The 16,277-nt window shown below is 39.1% G+C and overlaps 1 protein-coding gene across 1 annotated transcript; it reads right to left on the reverse strand.

Annotated features, from left to right (window-relative positions):
* Positions 1 to 619: 619 nt before the first annotated feature.
* LOC143906714 (uncharacterized) lies at positions 620 to 5,890 on the reverse strand. The gene is made up of 6 exons (XM_077422958.1): positions 5,656 to 5,890; positions 5,403 to 5,582; positions 3,267 to 3,495; positions 2,285 to 2,442; positions 1,393 to 1,559; positions 620 to 689 (listed from the first exon to the last, which is right to left on the reverse strand). The coding sequence occupies exons 1-5, from the start codon at positions 5,852 to 5,854 to the stop codon at positions 1,426 to 1,428; spliced, it is 900 nt and encodes a 299-aa protein (XP_077279084.1). The 5' UTR covers positions 5,855 to 5,890; the 3' UTR covers positions 620 to 689; positions 1,393 to 1,425.
* Positions 5,891 to 16,277: the final 10,387 nt, after the last annotated feature.

The following is a 16,277-nucleotide window of genomic DNA, read 5'->3' on the forward strand; positions in this document are numbered from 1 at the left end:
AGTTATGACAAGTAAAAATTTACTTTGCAAGGGTCCAATTACATATCTGCCTTTAACTAAGGTATATATGCTTATTTCGGCATAATTTTTTGATGGAAGTTATATGTTTTGAAAACGAAAGTTTTTATACCCACCGTCACTATTTTGCAGAACGTTAATACAGAAAACTCGCAGTGTCACATTGGATCCCGTGGCTCAAGGGAGCCCACTCTCCCTTACTAAACGCATTTATTATTAATTATTTATACTTAAATGTTACGCAATTGCATCACTCGTTAAGGTTAGTAAGTGTTTTGGTGCGAAGGTCGCCTATAAGGCACAAGAGGACCTTCGATTCAATCAGTTATATTGCGCGTGCCAGAAGGCAGACAGAAACTATATAACAGCACAGCAATTCTGGTACAAACTGTTTTTAAATTTCGTTGTAAGTTTCTTTAATCGTTTAGATAGTAATAATTATGTTTATGAATAACAAAGAAATAAAAAGAATTTTTTGACAAAGAACACAAAAGCATTTTTCCACGGTACATTATACGACCAAATTCGTAAGTTTCTTCAATTGTTTAGATACCAATAATGTTTATAAAAAAAATATAAAAAAATTTCTTGACAAAAAAACAGACATTTTTCCACGGTACGTTATATGACAATTATAGAAATAAAAGTATCTAAAAATAAGACTCTGTAACCTTTGGTTGGCGCTCACATGTAGATAGTGTATATAATTCTAAGATAGTAGTTTTAGTCGCATCTGTGTAATGTTTGATATGTTTGAATTGCGTTGATACTCGTTGTATATTAGTCTGTAAGCTCATTATCGTAAAGTTATCGTAGGTTTGAGACTCGCGCGAAACGTTGGCGGCCGCGACAGGTGTCAATACTCGCGCGATTCACCCGACTCGTGCTGCCCGCCCACGGGCGGCAAGCCTAATTATTGGGACAATAGTATTCGTTCGCGCCGTACTTCCAGGAGCGCGAGCCGAGAGAGTTCCGGAGCGGCACTCCCGTAAGAATCGCCGACACGTTGAGACGGAGCATGAGCCACAGTCGAGTGCTCGAAGAATTCGTTATAACGGCGTGTGCCTGCTTGCCCGTTTTGGTGTTGCTTGCTGCTCGCTTGCTTGCTTGCCCGCTACCTTGTTTGCCTGCACGCCTCCCGCTCGCTATCAAAAGGGAGGATTCGCCACCAGAGAGGACAGACGAGAACGGCCGAGAGACTACCCAGGAGGGCGCCGGGCTGCGATACGGTGAGTCGCTTCGCTTAATTTATCCCGTCTTTCTCGCATTATATTTCGCTTGCATTCGCGAGGGGATTGCCCCTTTGGTCCTTCGAACCACCCTAATACAGGCCAATCGCAAATCCGGGGAACGATTAATACCCCCCCGAGCAACCTTAAAAGAGTACGTTCAGACGCTTTGTTGTCTTTACTTTCTTCTTTCTAATTTTTTTTCTTTTTCTGCTGTTTGAGTTCGTCGTTGTTTAGCAAACCGGAACCATTCTGCGACAACCTCTTCAAATTCAATTTCCTTTGTTGACGGATATGTATTCAAAATAGCATCTGTGAACAAAATTACTATAATAAATGATGTAAAAATGTATGAAACATCTAAAAACTCGATAATACATCACAATAAATTTAGATCCATTAGAGTTGACGGGACTAACTTCTAATATTGGGATTATTATGATAAACATCTAGAGGTAAAATAATCAATTATTTTGCATTCGATTCTGTTTACATTGAGATAATAAAACGATTATAGCAATTTTTTTTTTTTTTTTTTTTTTTTTTTTTTACAAAAACCAGCCATGTTTGCAACAACCTCAATACTACACACAGTTCTTATGTTAGTAAAAAATGTTAAAAATTAAACTAAAAAAATATATAACTTTTGTAAAAATATATTTATAAAATTTCTGTAACAAAAACTTCAAGAATTTTGACAATAATGTGACATTTTTTTCATATTGCAAAAATTAAAATTTTCCACAATATTATTACGGAATGAAAAATCTTTAAACCTTTTCAAATAGCAATGCAAAAAATTATCAAAATAATTGTATAAAAGAGTTACTTTTTCGAATCGATATTGGCAACGCTGACTAAGAAAATGTACCTATTCTTATAATTATTATGTAAATTATTGAACTGTTTGTTTGCAGCAAGAGCATTATTGTCAACATTTCTGCCAAAAACTGAACAATAGAAAAAGAGAAACCCTATTTATCAAACAATGTTAAAATGACATTTTCTAGTGCTAAAACCTCAAGATTATCACTCACTTTGCATTATTTTAATAATACATAGACCTTCAATGCAAAAGTTTTCCTTCCGTCCTTTCCATGAACACAACTCTGCGCAGGAATTTGAAGACCTTTGTGCAACTTCTTTGGATGTCCTCACGCGCTGTGTGACCTCCGATTTTCCGTACAAACGTATTCTGCAATAGAAAGATTATTACTATACTTGCAACAGTTTCAACAAAAATTGATTTTTCTTCGTGGAAAGTATTTAAAAAATTTACTTACGAATTGTTCTTTCACATCTGGATTTTCATGGATTTTTTTCTTGAAGGCTTCAATCTCCGCGATTGACTTTAATGGCAGAAGAGGCGTTACGAGGTTAATATTTCCTGAAAGCATAGGTCTTCCACGGTCGACTTTCTGATGAAGCTCTTGTAGTTGTATTTGAATCGACGCAAGCATCAAAATAATTATTTTTGAATATTCTACATCAGAATAAATGATAGAGAATATCTCGCAAATATTTAAATGTTCCTTTTGTAAATGTCCAATAAGTCCAATAAGTTTCACCTTCTGAACTGAGGTCCGTCGCTTCTATACCATCAAGGGCCTTTTTGGCAAGTGTTGCCAACTTCAGAAAAATGTTTTTTCTTGCCGGTTATTGGCGTCGCAACCTGAGTCAGAATCCTCAAGTTTGGGTCATTCACGTTTTCCGCTTCCTTGTCTATGTCACAATGGTCTTGTATAGCACAGCACAAGACATCATCACTCAATTTTTGATAACTTAATATCAACAATATATATAATTCAATACAATTTTATTAGTGTATAACATTATATTTTTTAAATAAAAATTATTTTGTGATTCGTAAAAATAATATTTTTTGTACAATGCATACATTTTATATGATTTTTATGCTTTTCATCTGACTCGATTCTATTAATTATTTTTATTTTTTGGAAAAAGTTAATAAAAATTTGAATTTAAATGGACAATATTTATAATTAACATTGCAACTACTTACGACTAGAAACTGAAGTACCGTTGTTCTCACAGTTTAAAACAGTGTTATCCATTTCACATGCTTCTGTCTCTTTGGGTCGCACTACCCTTGTGATGTCGTGCGACTTTGTGACCTGTTTTGATTTTGTTGCCTTTACGACATCGTGCGAGTATTCAACTCTTACAGATTCTGATGTCTCAACAGAGCTGTTTGGAGTCGGTGGCAGATCTGATAATATGTTTCGACCTGCAAATCCAGATTTAATTTTTGATGGTGTTTCATTGTCACGTGCGTGCGTGCGTGCGTGCGTGCGTGCGTGCGTGCGTGCGTGCGTGCGTGCGTGCGCGCGTGCGTGCGTGCGTGCGTGCGTGCGTGCGTGCGTGCGTGCGCGCGTGCGTGCGCGCGTGCGTGCGTGCGTGCGTGCGTGTGCGCGCGCGTGCGTGCGTGCGTGCGTGCGTGCGTGCGTGCGTCCGTGCGTGCGCGCGTGCGTGCGTGCGTGCGTGCGTGCGTGCGTGCGTGCGTGCGTGCGTGCGTGCGTCCGTGCGTGCGTGCGTGCGTGCGTGCGTGCGTGCGTGCGTGCGTGCGTGCGTGCGTGCGTGCGTGCGTGCGTGCGTGCGTGCGTGCGTGCGTGCGTGCGTGCGTGCGTGCGTGCGTGCGTGCGTGCGTGCGTGCGTGCGTGCGTGCGTGCGTGCGTGCGTGCGTGCGTGCGTGCGTGCGTGCGTGCGTGCGTGCGTGCGTGCGTGCGTGCGTGCGTGCGTGCGTGCGTGCGTGCGTGCGTGCGTGCGTGCGTGCGTGCGTGCGTGCGTGCGTGCGTGCGTGCGTGCGTGCGTGCGTGCGTGCGTGCGTGCGTGCGTGCGTGCGTGCGTGCGTGCGTGCGTGCGTGCGTGCGTGCGTGCGTGCGTGCGTGCGTGCGTGCGTGCGTGCGTGCGTGCGTGCGTGCGTGCGTGCGTGCGTGCGTGCGTGCGTGCGTGCGTGCGTGCGTGCGTGCGTGCGTGCGTGCGTGCGTGCGTGCGTGCGTGCGTGCGTGCGTGCGTGCGTGCGTGCGTGCGTGCGTGCGTGCGTGCGTGCGTGCGTGCGTGCGTGCGTGCGTGCGTGCGTGCGTGCGTGCGTGCGTGCGTGCGTGCGTGCGTGCGTGCGTGCGTGCGTGCGTGCGTGCGTGCGTGCGTGCGTGCGTGCGTGCGTGCGTGCGTGCGTGCGTGCGTGCGTGCGTGCGTGCGTGCGTGCGTGCGTGCGTGCGTGCGTGCGTGCGTGCGTGCGTGCGTGCGTGCGTGCGTGCGTGCGTGCGTGCGTGCGTGCGTGCGTGCGTGCGTGCGTGCGTGCGTGCGTGCGTGCGTGCGTGCGTGCGTGCGTGCGTGCGTGCGTGCGTGCGTGCGTGCGTGCGTGCGTGCGTGCGTGCGTGCGTGCGTGCGTGCGTGCGTGCGTGCGTGCGTGCGTGCGTGCGTGCGTGCGTGCGTGCGTGCGTGCGTGCGTGCGTGCGTGCGTGCGTGCGTGCGTGCGTGCGTGCGTGCGTGCGTGCGTGCGTGCGTGCGTGCGTGCGTGCGTGCGTGCGTGCGTGCGTGCGTGCGTGCGTGCGTGCGTGCGTGCGTGCGTGCGTGCGTGCGTGCGTGCGTGCGTGCGTGCGTGCGTGCGTGCGTGCGTGCGTGCGTGCGTGCGTGCGTGCGTGCGTGCGTGCGTGCGTGCGTGCGTGCGTGCGTGCGTGCGTGCGTGCGTGCGTGCGTGCGTGCGTGCGTGCGTGCGTGCGTGCGTGCGTGCGTGCGTGCGTGCGTGCGTGCGTGCGTGCGTGCGTGCGTGCGTGCGTGCGTGCGTGCGTGCGTGCGTGCGTGCGTGCGTCCGTGCGTGCGTGCGTGCGTGCGTGCGTGCGTGCGTGCGTGCGTGCGTGCGTGCGTGCGTGCGTGCGTGCGTGCGTAATTTACAAACAGCCTCGTTTTAAATAGCTCACGATGGAATGCGCAAGAGATAATACGTAAGGATTTGAAATTCATAGAGATTTCAAGTTCAATCAAATTGTAAAAAGTTCAAATTGCGAAATGGATTCAAACAGGAGAAAATACGCTATATAGACTTCCCTTGTGACTTTTAAAGAATAGACGACGAGACATATAACAATCTTCAAAAAATTTGTTGAATCAGAATATACGATGGCTAGAACTTACGCGGGTTTCGTGGCTTTATCCGCTTGAAAGTTTTAGATTGATTTTTATTTTCGGGATCTTCGGATGAGGAGCTCGAATTTTGTATGGGCATCAATTGTCTGCGTCTTTTCCCGAGTTGGTCATCATCAGTAGTTGCATAATTTGCATTTTCCGCGACCTTTCGAGCCTTTTCATAAGACGCTGCAAAAAGTATTTATTATAAATAAAAATATCGCAGATGTTCCTTTATTTTATGATACAAAAGTATACCTACTGCAATATTTTTCGATGGTTACAAGCAACTTATCCCACGACTTTTTATTTGGTTCAGATCTTTTTGCTATTAGCGCACGGGCGTTTTTGCAATGTACCGGCCACCAACATAACGATTCTTCGACATTTGTTTCAAGCCAATTAGATGGTACCTCGGAAACTTCGTTGTCTCCTTTGAATATTACGACTGCATACGCCATGTCTACCACCAACCGTAAGTGAAAACGAGGTAATTTCAAAATGGAATAAGAGGGAATGAGATTGCAGGAAGAGAATTGAAAAATACGAGGAATGATCTTTATTTTTATTGGATTGAATTCTAAATGTCAATAATTATATTGCAGTAAAGGGAACACTACACTCGAGGTGGTATCTTCAGGATTTTGTAATTTCAAGCACTTTCTCTGTATTTGCGATGCTAACAATGTAATCCGTTCAGATATAAATCCTTCATTAATCAGAGAGATGCCAAATTTCTGAGAACCGCACGGCGCTAAAAAAATGATCTTGTGTTGCTATACTTATTACCTCTTACGTAAAGAACGTTACTATCGCTGAAAATTTTTGTTACAATAAAAATCGAATCATTATTCAATTGGCAACAATTCTCATAATCTTCTGTTGAGATGGAAAATCCATCAAACTCGAGACGTTTGATCTTCATTGCAGACCTTGAATAATGTACGATTGGATACGATTTGCGATACTGAGTTTGAATAGGTAGAGCATTTTTTTCTGTTATACGATTCACGATTTGATGTAATGGTCTTTGCGAATTCTTAACCTGTTTCTTTATTGCCTGCAAACAGTTTTCGAATTTAAATGCGCTGAATTTATCTAAGCAGCCAAATCGGGTTACATCAGAAGCAAGGTGCACGAGATTATGTACATTATACGTAATGTATTTCGGACCATACAATTTTCCGTAATGCGAAACAAACCAGCTCAACAGAGATCGAGTATAATCATTCATAACCAAACACAGTTTAGGATCAGATAAAATACAGATTGCTACGCTCAATGAAAGAAAATGATTATATAAATCTTTCCGCAAAATTGATTTTAAAACCACAGGGCCGGTGTAAAGAAGAAATTGACGCAGCTCAGTAGCCTTCCATCTATCGATATCGTTAAGACTTCTCGGTTTTCTGCAAAATTCTTTAGTTATGAAGCATTTCATTGACTGTATAATTCTTGATGCAGCCTGCAGCTGTTCGTTAGTAAGTCAAACATTTTTAGTGCCTTTAACCCAGAACTGAATAAGACGTTTGATAACCCCCAAACATACAAGATGCATATAATCTAAAACAACTTGAGAAACCATACCTATATTTAAATTTAATAAATCTGAATAACCCACATGATGCTTAGGCTGTTGTTGATATTTAAAGGAATGATCGGTTCTTAATTCGCTATCTATTTCAGGAAAAATAGTGCGATGGTCCACTACATCTCCTTCTTGAATATATTTAGAGCATCCAAAGTTTCCATTGTGACCTTTCGTATATGTGAGAAACGACTTTGCAGGTGCATCGCAAACAATTGCCTTGATAATTACACAACACTTATGACCATCAATATCAAGGCCGTTTTCAAGAATTTCAATCATGTCAGTGATAAATTCTTTCAGATAAATATTAGCGTCAGCAGGTTTCTTGTCACCATAGTATATGCCAGCAACGATAGGCTCCGTGTAGAAATCAGTTTCGATTGATACTAAAATTGGCCAAAATTGAGCTCGCGAACTTTCAAATAGAGGTAAACCGTCACAGTTTATATTTATTTCTATTTTATAGGGAATAACTTGAAAGTACTTTACAATCGAACGTTTCAGTCCACCTGTTAGTCCGAAATGCACGTAATAGCCATCATTCATTGGCTGAATCTTGTACGACACATTTCGAGGTGTTTTCATAAGAGTTCAAACATCTATTGGTAAATCAGAATGACCATACAAAGAAAGAATTTTCAACAATGCATTTACGTTTCTGTGTGGCACATTATTTTGTAGTACAGTCCAGTAGCGTAATTGGTCCGCTAAACTCATATTGACACTATTTGGAATGTCATAATTAGTTTCAACGAAGGACTCATTACTAGAGTCACTACTAGACTCACTTGACGAATATTGGTGAACTTCGAAATGTATGGGACTTTCCGCTTCCGCTATACGATTTGTCTCAATATCATCAGCATCGTCCGTGTGAATACAGACACTGCTTTGAGTTATAGGAGTATCAAAATCCGTGGAAGAAACTGATAACTGATCGTTATTGTGTATCTCATTGGCAATTGAATAATTAAGTGGACTGACACGATCGATGTGGCAATTATGAGATAAAGGTGTTGTATCTGATGTAACCCGAGAAGTAGATAGCTGATTGTGATCTGTCATGTATCGTGCGATTTGTGCATTGAGCAATTGGTTTTTTCTACGTTTAGATAACGAGGAAATATCTTTTGACATTTTTGAAAACAGTAAAAAATACTTAGTAAAACTATTACGTTTACTACTACTTTTATTATTACTTTTACAGTAAAAAATACTTGATATCATAAATTTAAACTTATAATGGATAGAAAGGTAGTGCAGGTAGTGTATATAATATTAAGGATATTAAGTTCAATTACAGTTGGAAAATCTGTAAGATTAAGAGAAATAAAAAATGATAATAGTTTCAAATATTTACACTTTTCTCTGTAATTTGCCTTTAGTTATACTACTATTATGACAATAATAGAAAGCATTTACTGATATTATTACACAGTAAAAAACACAATTTATGTGTAAGTGCGTTAATTCTTGGTGATATATTTTATATGTTAAAGTAAACAGATAAATTGTGTTATCTTCCTTTTTATAACAGTTAAGCGAAGAGCACAGACTTTTACATAACGCATAATGCGTAAGCATAAGAAAATTGATTGGTCAATATGTAAAAGTCTGTGCTTCTGATAATTACAATGAAATTACTTACTTTGATGTTGTTACGGTCGCCACTTCGTTTTATTGCGATTACGCTTTCAGGCTCGATAGACTTTCGGATGCCTTGTGTTGGGACCGTACACTAAAGTGCCCGTTTCCCAGGCGAGTCGGGAATCTTCCGTGGAGACCAGCGAGATGTCCCAGGAACCCGTACGAGCTAACAGGGAGCAGACGGTGCAGAAGGGGCAACCCGAACGAGCCGGACAACAGCCGGACACGAATCAGCATAGTTCTACCGACATATTGGTAGACCAATCGGTACCGCCGACGTACGATTAGTTGGCAGACGAGGAGGGACCTAGATTACTCACCAGGGGCGTAACGCCCATACGAGAGACGACATCGCCCGGGTCGCAGATCTTCTCCACCGAGGAGCAGCAGGTGCAGCAGGAGACCGAGCCCGTGGACGAGAACCTGATGGCGGACACCAATGACGTGCAGTGTTCGCAAACATACACTGAATTACAGTAGCATGCGCGTTTGATAGAAAACTATATATGATATTTTATTTTTGTATTCTCAATGATTTTAAGTTGATGTTACTTTAAGGACTCTTGAGCATAGATTGCGAGTCAATTACATTACATATTCTTTATTTCGAAGCAATTATGAGCGCTTAAGCACACAAAGTGCGACACCCTGTCAAAGGTTATAGATGGATAGCGGCAAGGCAAAGTGCCTATGCGTTACACCCCGTACAATATAAGTACACGTTAAAATTTTACACTAAATACACACAAAAACACATAACATTAAACAATAGAGAATTTTTAATTAAAAACATTCCACAATTACCCGATTACCAAGTTTATCGATCCAAGATGGACTCGGACAAGTTTCGCACAATAGTTTTAGCATTTATATTTGTAGTTTTTGCAATATCCTTGATTTGCATATTGTTACTGATTTATTCACAAAAATCAATTACGGAACCATATTACATGCCATAGAATAGATAAAACGTACACAATGAAGTTTACAACATACGCGATAGTTTCCATAATAATATTTTTACCTACGATATTCAATTTCCCCGATCCGAACTTAGTATGTATACTATTTATCTTTTTTACACTTTACATTGTAATCTTAAACAATCCGGAGGATCCCGAAGGGAATTGAAGCACCTACACTTTTATTACACTTTTTACACTTTACTACACTTTCCGTACAAACGACTTAATTATAGGTCTGCGGAACGAGCCAGCGTGAGCTCTACACTTTTAGTACACTTTTAATACACTTTTATACATTTTAGGGTAAAACCTTTATATTTTAGCATAACTTTATTAATTTCAGTAAACCAAAGAGAGAACGGCCAAAATGGAGTTATTCCAGGCTAAGATTTATCACTCATTACACTTGATGTTATTTTCGTATGTATTAACTTACACTTTTCTACACTTTAGTGTTCTCTCTACACTTTTGTCAGGCTTAGAGCCGAATTAACTTTATTTGCATAATTTCATTATTAATTTGATATTCCCTGTCGATTTTAAGTTTGATTACCATTATTCTTATGTATGCGCACGATAGAATTAAGTCGACGCGATATTTACTTTATATACTTACCGTATTTACACCGAAAGGTGCAACCTTGAGCATCGTCGATGCATTTCGTTAGAACGATTCCTTCGATGAACCTGGGTACCTGTAAAAAAAAATATATAATTAATGACGGATCTAACGACCGTTAGTACTTACCTGGATTCCATAGGATTCGTTCATGTGACTTTTTCCGAGTCACTCGATACCGTTTGAGTGACTTTTGATTCGCTCGTGCGAATCGTCGCGGTGCAGCGACGCGAATCGGTCCACGTTACGGCGATAGCCATTCGCGACGTTGCACTTTAAGAGGAGAGTTCCTCCCGAGGGTGTAGATGTCGAGGACAGGAAAACCGACTCTACGCGCCGGTTACACTCAAAGTGTCGAAGGAGTCGTACCGCGTTACACCCGTAGGTACGACTAACCAATAGGAGGACTTCGCGCCTTAATAGGCATTCCGGCGCATGCATTGCCTCAAAGTGGGGAGACTCAACCCGTTCCTCCTGGACAGTTCGTCGTGGAACTTCGAAGCGGTAACACGTTACGGTGATTGCGCAACAATTCGAAGCCGGCGTAGCTTATCCCGTTGACCGCTAGCGTAATTAGTGTGTTTGTGAGAATAGCGTGATTAGTAACGACTCGATACGCGATACGGGATAACGATCCATTCGTGTAAGTCGACGTTTATAAGAATACACTCGCGAACGGACAATCAAGCCCGGTTCAGGGAGAAGTTTGTAGAAGTGAAGGAATAATAAATTATTATTTGTTTATAATAATACGAGAGTGATTATATCTCGATACCAACGAGTGTTCCTACCCGAAAATCCGTATATTGCGCAACGCATAAACAGGGCGTGGCTGACGGCCTTGAACACGTCCGCGGCGCAGAAGACGGCGGCTATCGAGCTGGAAGGACAAAAGGGACATAGCAACAACGCAAGGTTTCTGTATTTGAGCCTTAAAATACAGTGGCGACCGTATAATACAGCCAAGTAGTAAGTGGCTATAATTCAATATTATTAACATTATTCGTAGTTCCGGTCACAGTGTAATTTCCTTCTTCTTCCTCAGCTTTATTGTACTTCCGCTGCAATACACGTTGTTGTCGACGACAAATTTTTACGAGCTTACAAGCCCACGGATAACGTACGCGCCCCGTAGAAATAGTAGAGACACACGCGCGCGACTCACGCACGCACGCACTCGCGAGGAGGCTGGGCCGCGCGCGCGGTACTCTTTTTTCGGCTCTCGTCTTTCTTCCCGCTCTCCACTCTCGGCTCGGCTCGGCTCCTCGTCGCCGGGTAGTCAACGTACCATGTGTCGAGCCACGATCACGTCAGCGAGTAGCGGCCCTTCGCTGTCGAACCACGCGGAAAACGTCCGCAGGCGACGACGACGACGACGGACGACGACGGCAAGCGAAGAGTCGCGGCGATGCGAGCAACGGTTCCGCGAACGGCACACGCACTTAACGCACGTAACCTGCGATCCTTTTGCGGCCAGGCGCACACACTCCCGGGTGGGGTGAGATACTTTTCCTTCTCGTCGGATGTTGAACACTGTTGAACGATTCGTACACGGGTGACACGATGTTAACCCGGCAAAGGTTGAGAAAGGAAAGACCTCGTTTCCCTCCAAAATCTCGCCAACCTTAACTTTCGCGATTGCGCCGATTGCGCGGCGCGCGGATAGTAATATCACCACGCGCTAAGAAGTTTTGTGATGCGCTACGAGCGCGGGTCATTCAAATCACTTTATTATTATGCAGTTTCTATGTTTTATTCTGAAAATGCGCAAATTGTTTATTATTGCTGTTATCGACTTACTATTAATTTTATCATGTTTCTAGACTAAATTCCGAATGATTAATTAGAAAATGTTTAATTTTATTAAGATTAACAATTTTGCGTATTTAGCGCTACGACGTCAATAATATTTTAATTAACTACGAAACTGCGTAATAATGCTTACACACTTAGTTTCTCAATTACTCTATAGTTGGAATTGAACATAACTAAGTAAATTATTAAAATATAAATTATAAATTAAATTATAATATAATTTATAATATAAATTATATATTAAATTACAAATTATGTATTTTGTAAATTATAATTTTTGCCTTAAGGCGAACTAAAAAGCAGGCCTCTGCACAATATTAAACCTATTTCAAACAAAAAATATATAATTAGAAACAATTGAAAATTTATGATGAAAAGCGCAGACCATTATTAGCTCTAGCAAAATAAAAGAATGCAGGGTTTTAAGAGCCCGGGCACATAGAAAAACGTGAGCAGTAAGCAAATAAACAGTATCTTATATTGTATGTTATTCCGTTACACTCCATTAATATTACCAGAATATTAGTAGTTATACTAACATTGATACAAGCGTGTTACGTAACAATTACACAATTTTTGTTACATAACTGTAACGCAAAAAAGATGTATAACAGTTATGTTACCTGCATATAAAAAATGTTAAATTGCAAGTTACTTTCATATTATGTAGCCCTTATATATCACAAGAATAACATTGTGACATTACATGTAACTTTTATGTCATATTGCCGTTATAAAATGTGTTCACTGGGAATGAAGTGTAAGGCAAAACTGGAGAATTATATAATGTAATTATTAATAATTATATTATATCGTTCCGTATAAGTTTGCTTTGCATACCACGGTTTTGACAGATTTACTAACCTCTTGTAATGTGTCAGCGTAATAATTTATTTTTATTTCAGAAACATGCGTCTTTGAGCTTTATGTCGAATGCAATGTCAGTAAGTATTGTGCATTTTTATATTTCGTAAAAATACAAGAATGCAGTTCAATAACATTCCTAGCAATATTCGACGAGGTATTAGATTCCTTATTTTCAATGATGAACTATATTCTATATTTATGTTATAGATAGCATATCACGGTGTTTTGTGCAGCATCTTCATCAGTGCTGAGATGGAAGAAGTTTACTTACAATGCAAATTGCTGTTTCCGTGTCCTTCAGGTAAGTTGCTAATTAATAAACTATTCGTACGTATATACTGCAATACGTATACTCATGAGATTTGACATTTCTACTAAAGAGTTTTTCTGTATACGAATTTATAATATATAATACTATTTATTAACATTTTCAAACGCCTATTTAGGTATAAGAGAACTGAGAGCCGCATATCATACGCATCTATAGCAATTTGCACAGCAGGCCTGTTATCAAGCACTAAAAAAGAGTTCATTAACAAAACACGAGATTCTTTTAAGCGAAAGTTGATTATAATTTTCTCCACTATTAGAATCCTGTGAAATGTTATGAAAACATCAACGATCATCTTTTATCTTCCTAACTTTTTGGGAAATTGAGGCTTTACTCTCAAAGCGTGTTTGTACAATGCCATTTATTGTCCATCACAAGCAGTCAAAACAAGAATCTACAAAGAGCAACATTATGTATTAAATATATATATATATATATATATATATATATATATATACAATAAATGACGTAAATAAATTAAAAGTTTATTTACACAAAATTGTATTCTTTTAATCATAATAATCATTTATATATGAACCTCTGTTTCTTGATAGTTAAACTACACAATTTCTAATGTATATACATTAAAAGAGATTGATTCAAATGTTTAGAATATCAAAATGGACTGTTATTCAAATAATCATTGTAATCAAAAAATTTTATCGATCGGATGATATACGATAGATACTAAACTGGATTGTAAATCGCTGTATAAACGTAGTCTATTATAATTGTAAAATCATGGTAATGATTTCTTATTAAAACACGTTTTTCTTTGTTTCTTTACAATTTATATCTTTATTGAACATTTTTATAAAATGTACTTATCGTGTTGTATAATGTATTCGGCGAAACGTTAGAAAAATAATACCACATGGCAGCGCATTATACATTTATACATATACTTATGTATCTATACCTAGAAAGACTATCAAATTATCTTTGGTCATGTATCCCTTGCACAAAAGGTAAAATCTATGTATTTAATTACAATGAGCGGCATATATTACGCATAAACAACTTTAGGAACTAGAACTTTTATTTACATTTTGAAAGGTACTTAATTGTTATAAAAATAAAATAGAAAAAAATGAAAAAAATCTCTTTCGCTCTAAACCAACTTACAGAAAAATAATAATAATTTTAAGCAAAAGATCTGCATTTCTGTCGCACTGACAACGAATTTACATTTATAACGTCGTTAGTTCTCGTCTCTTTGTAGACTATTTGATAAGGACAATTACATATAAAAAAAATTAGTTTAAACTCATGTGGACACCGCCATAGTACATATTTGTGCTTATAATAAAGCTAATAATAATAATTCTAGGTAAAACCAATTTTGGAAACTTCGTCATATCAATACTCCGCTCAGGTATGTTTCCGTGTTCATTGTAAGAGTTTTCTATAAGTAAGAAATAATGCAACAATTAGTATACATAATTTTGTCTAATGCAATAGCATAATAAACTTGAAAGAAAAATGAAATTTGAAAATTAAGTTGTAAAAAAATTAAAAAATGGAAATATCTATAAAAATAAAAAAATAAAATTTTATAGTCGACCACACAAAGGTATTTGCGTGTGTTCTTTATTAAACAATTTTAATATTCTACAAAATATATTAAAGAGAAGAAAAAGAAAAGTTATGGCATAAGTAAGCTTTTGTGTTTGACCTGATTCGCACTATTTAAGAGTATAATTTTTTTCAAGTTATTGCAGAAAAAGAAGGGCCATGTATTTTACAAGTTTCCTATCTGCATGTCTCAAAAAATTAAAGATACGTATAAAAAATTTGGAAACTTATATCTTCTATTGTATAAACTGATTCTACACTTTAATATATATTGAATCAAAAATATAAAAACCTTGGCCTTTTTCAAAAAGTAATTCCACTAATATTTAGGAAATTAGTTTTTATTTATATGTACAAAGACTAAATTTAATTATAAATACAGACTGAATTTCTGAGATTGAAAAATACTTGACGTTTTCGGATATTCGACTTCTTCTTTACAAGAGCTATGTACTAGTAATAATGAAAAAAGTGATTTAAGAAAAACTTAATAATGCGTGCTACGTAATTTCATTATATTTAAAATATCTGAAATTTGTGTACGCTAAGACATTTCAGAAGCAGACAGCTTCTTACGGTTTTCTAACTATAAGACAAGTTTCATAAGTAGTGTTGCATATCGGACATCACTTATGTTCCAAACGTTCGATACATTCAATGCAACAGGCAAGATGACCACAGGGTACAAAAATATGTGTTCGCGCATTTGTAGTACACAGCGTGCAGATATCTTCGGTAGACTTCTCTGTTGATACATTCTGACTGTTTTGAAGACCCCAATTTACAATGCGGAATGGAAGTTCTTCATAGGCATTACTGTCATCCGAATACTAATATCTATAATCGTCACCTGGCACCTCATATATCGCTTCATCTGTGAAGAGAAAATGGAAATAAAATTTTTAATATTGCTTATATGTCTCTGTGCAAAAAGAAACAACTTTAATTTTACAATTTACAGCAGTACTGTGTACTACTAAATGGTGATAAAATTACCTCGTATTTGAGTTTCAAGTCTTCAGCTTTTATAATGCTTGCCGTCCATTTGTCTCCAGCTGTCGATTAATTTTACGTAAAACCAATTTTGGTAACTTCGTCACATCAATGTTCCGTACATGCATGTTTCCGTGTTTATTGTAAGAGTTTTCTATTAATAAGAAATAATTCAATAATTAGTATAAAACATTTTTTCATGCAATAGTATAATAGACTTTTAAAAAAGTAAAATTACATAACTGAGATGTTAAAAACTAAAAAATGTATCTGTAAAAATGAAAAAAAAAAACAGATTTATGTAATCGACCACGAAGATATTCGTGTCCTTTATTAAACAATACAATATTCCATAAAATACAATAAAGAAAAGAAAAAGAAAAGTTATGGCATAACAGTGTGTGTGTGTGTGTGTGTGTGTGTGTGTGTGTGTGTGTGTGTGTGTGTGCGTGCGTGCGTGCGTGCGTGCGTGCGTGCGTGC

Source organism: Temnothorax americanus, unplaced genomic scaffold (genome assembly GCF_048541705.1).
Source record: "Temnothorax americanus isolate GAGA-0224 unplaced genomic scaffold, ASM4854170v1 Scaffold75, whole genome shotgun sequence".
Lineage (NCBI taxonomy): Eukaryota > Metazoa > Arthropoda > Insecta > Hymenoptera > Formicidae > Temnothorax > Temnothorax americanus.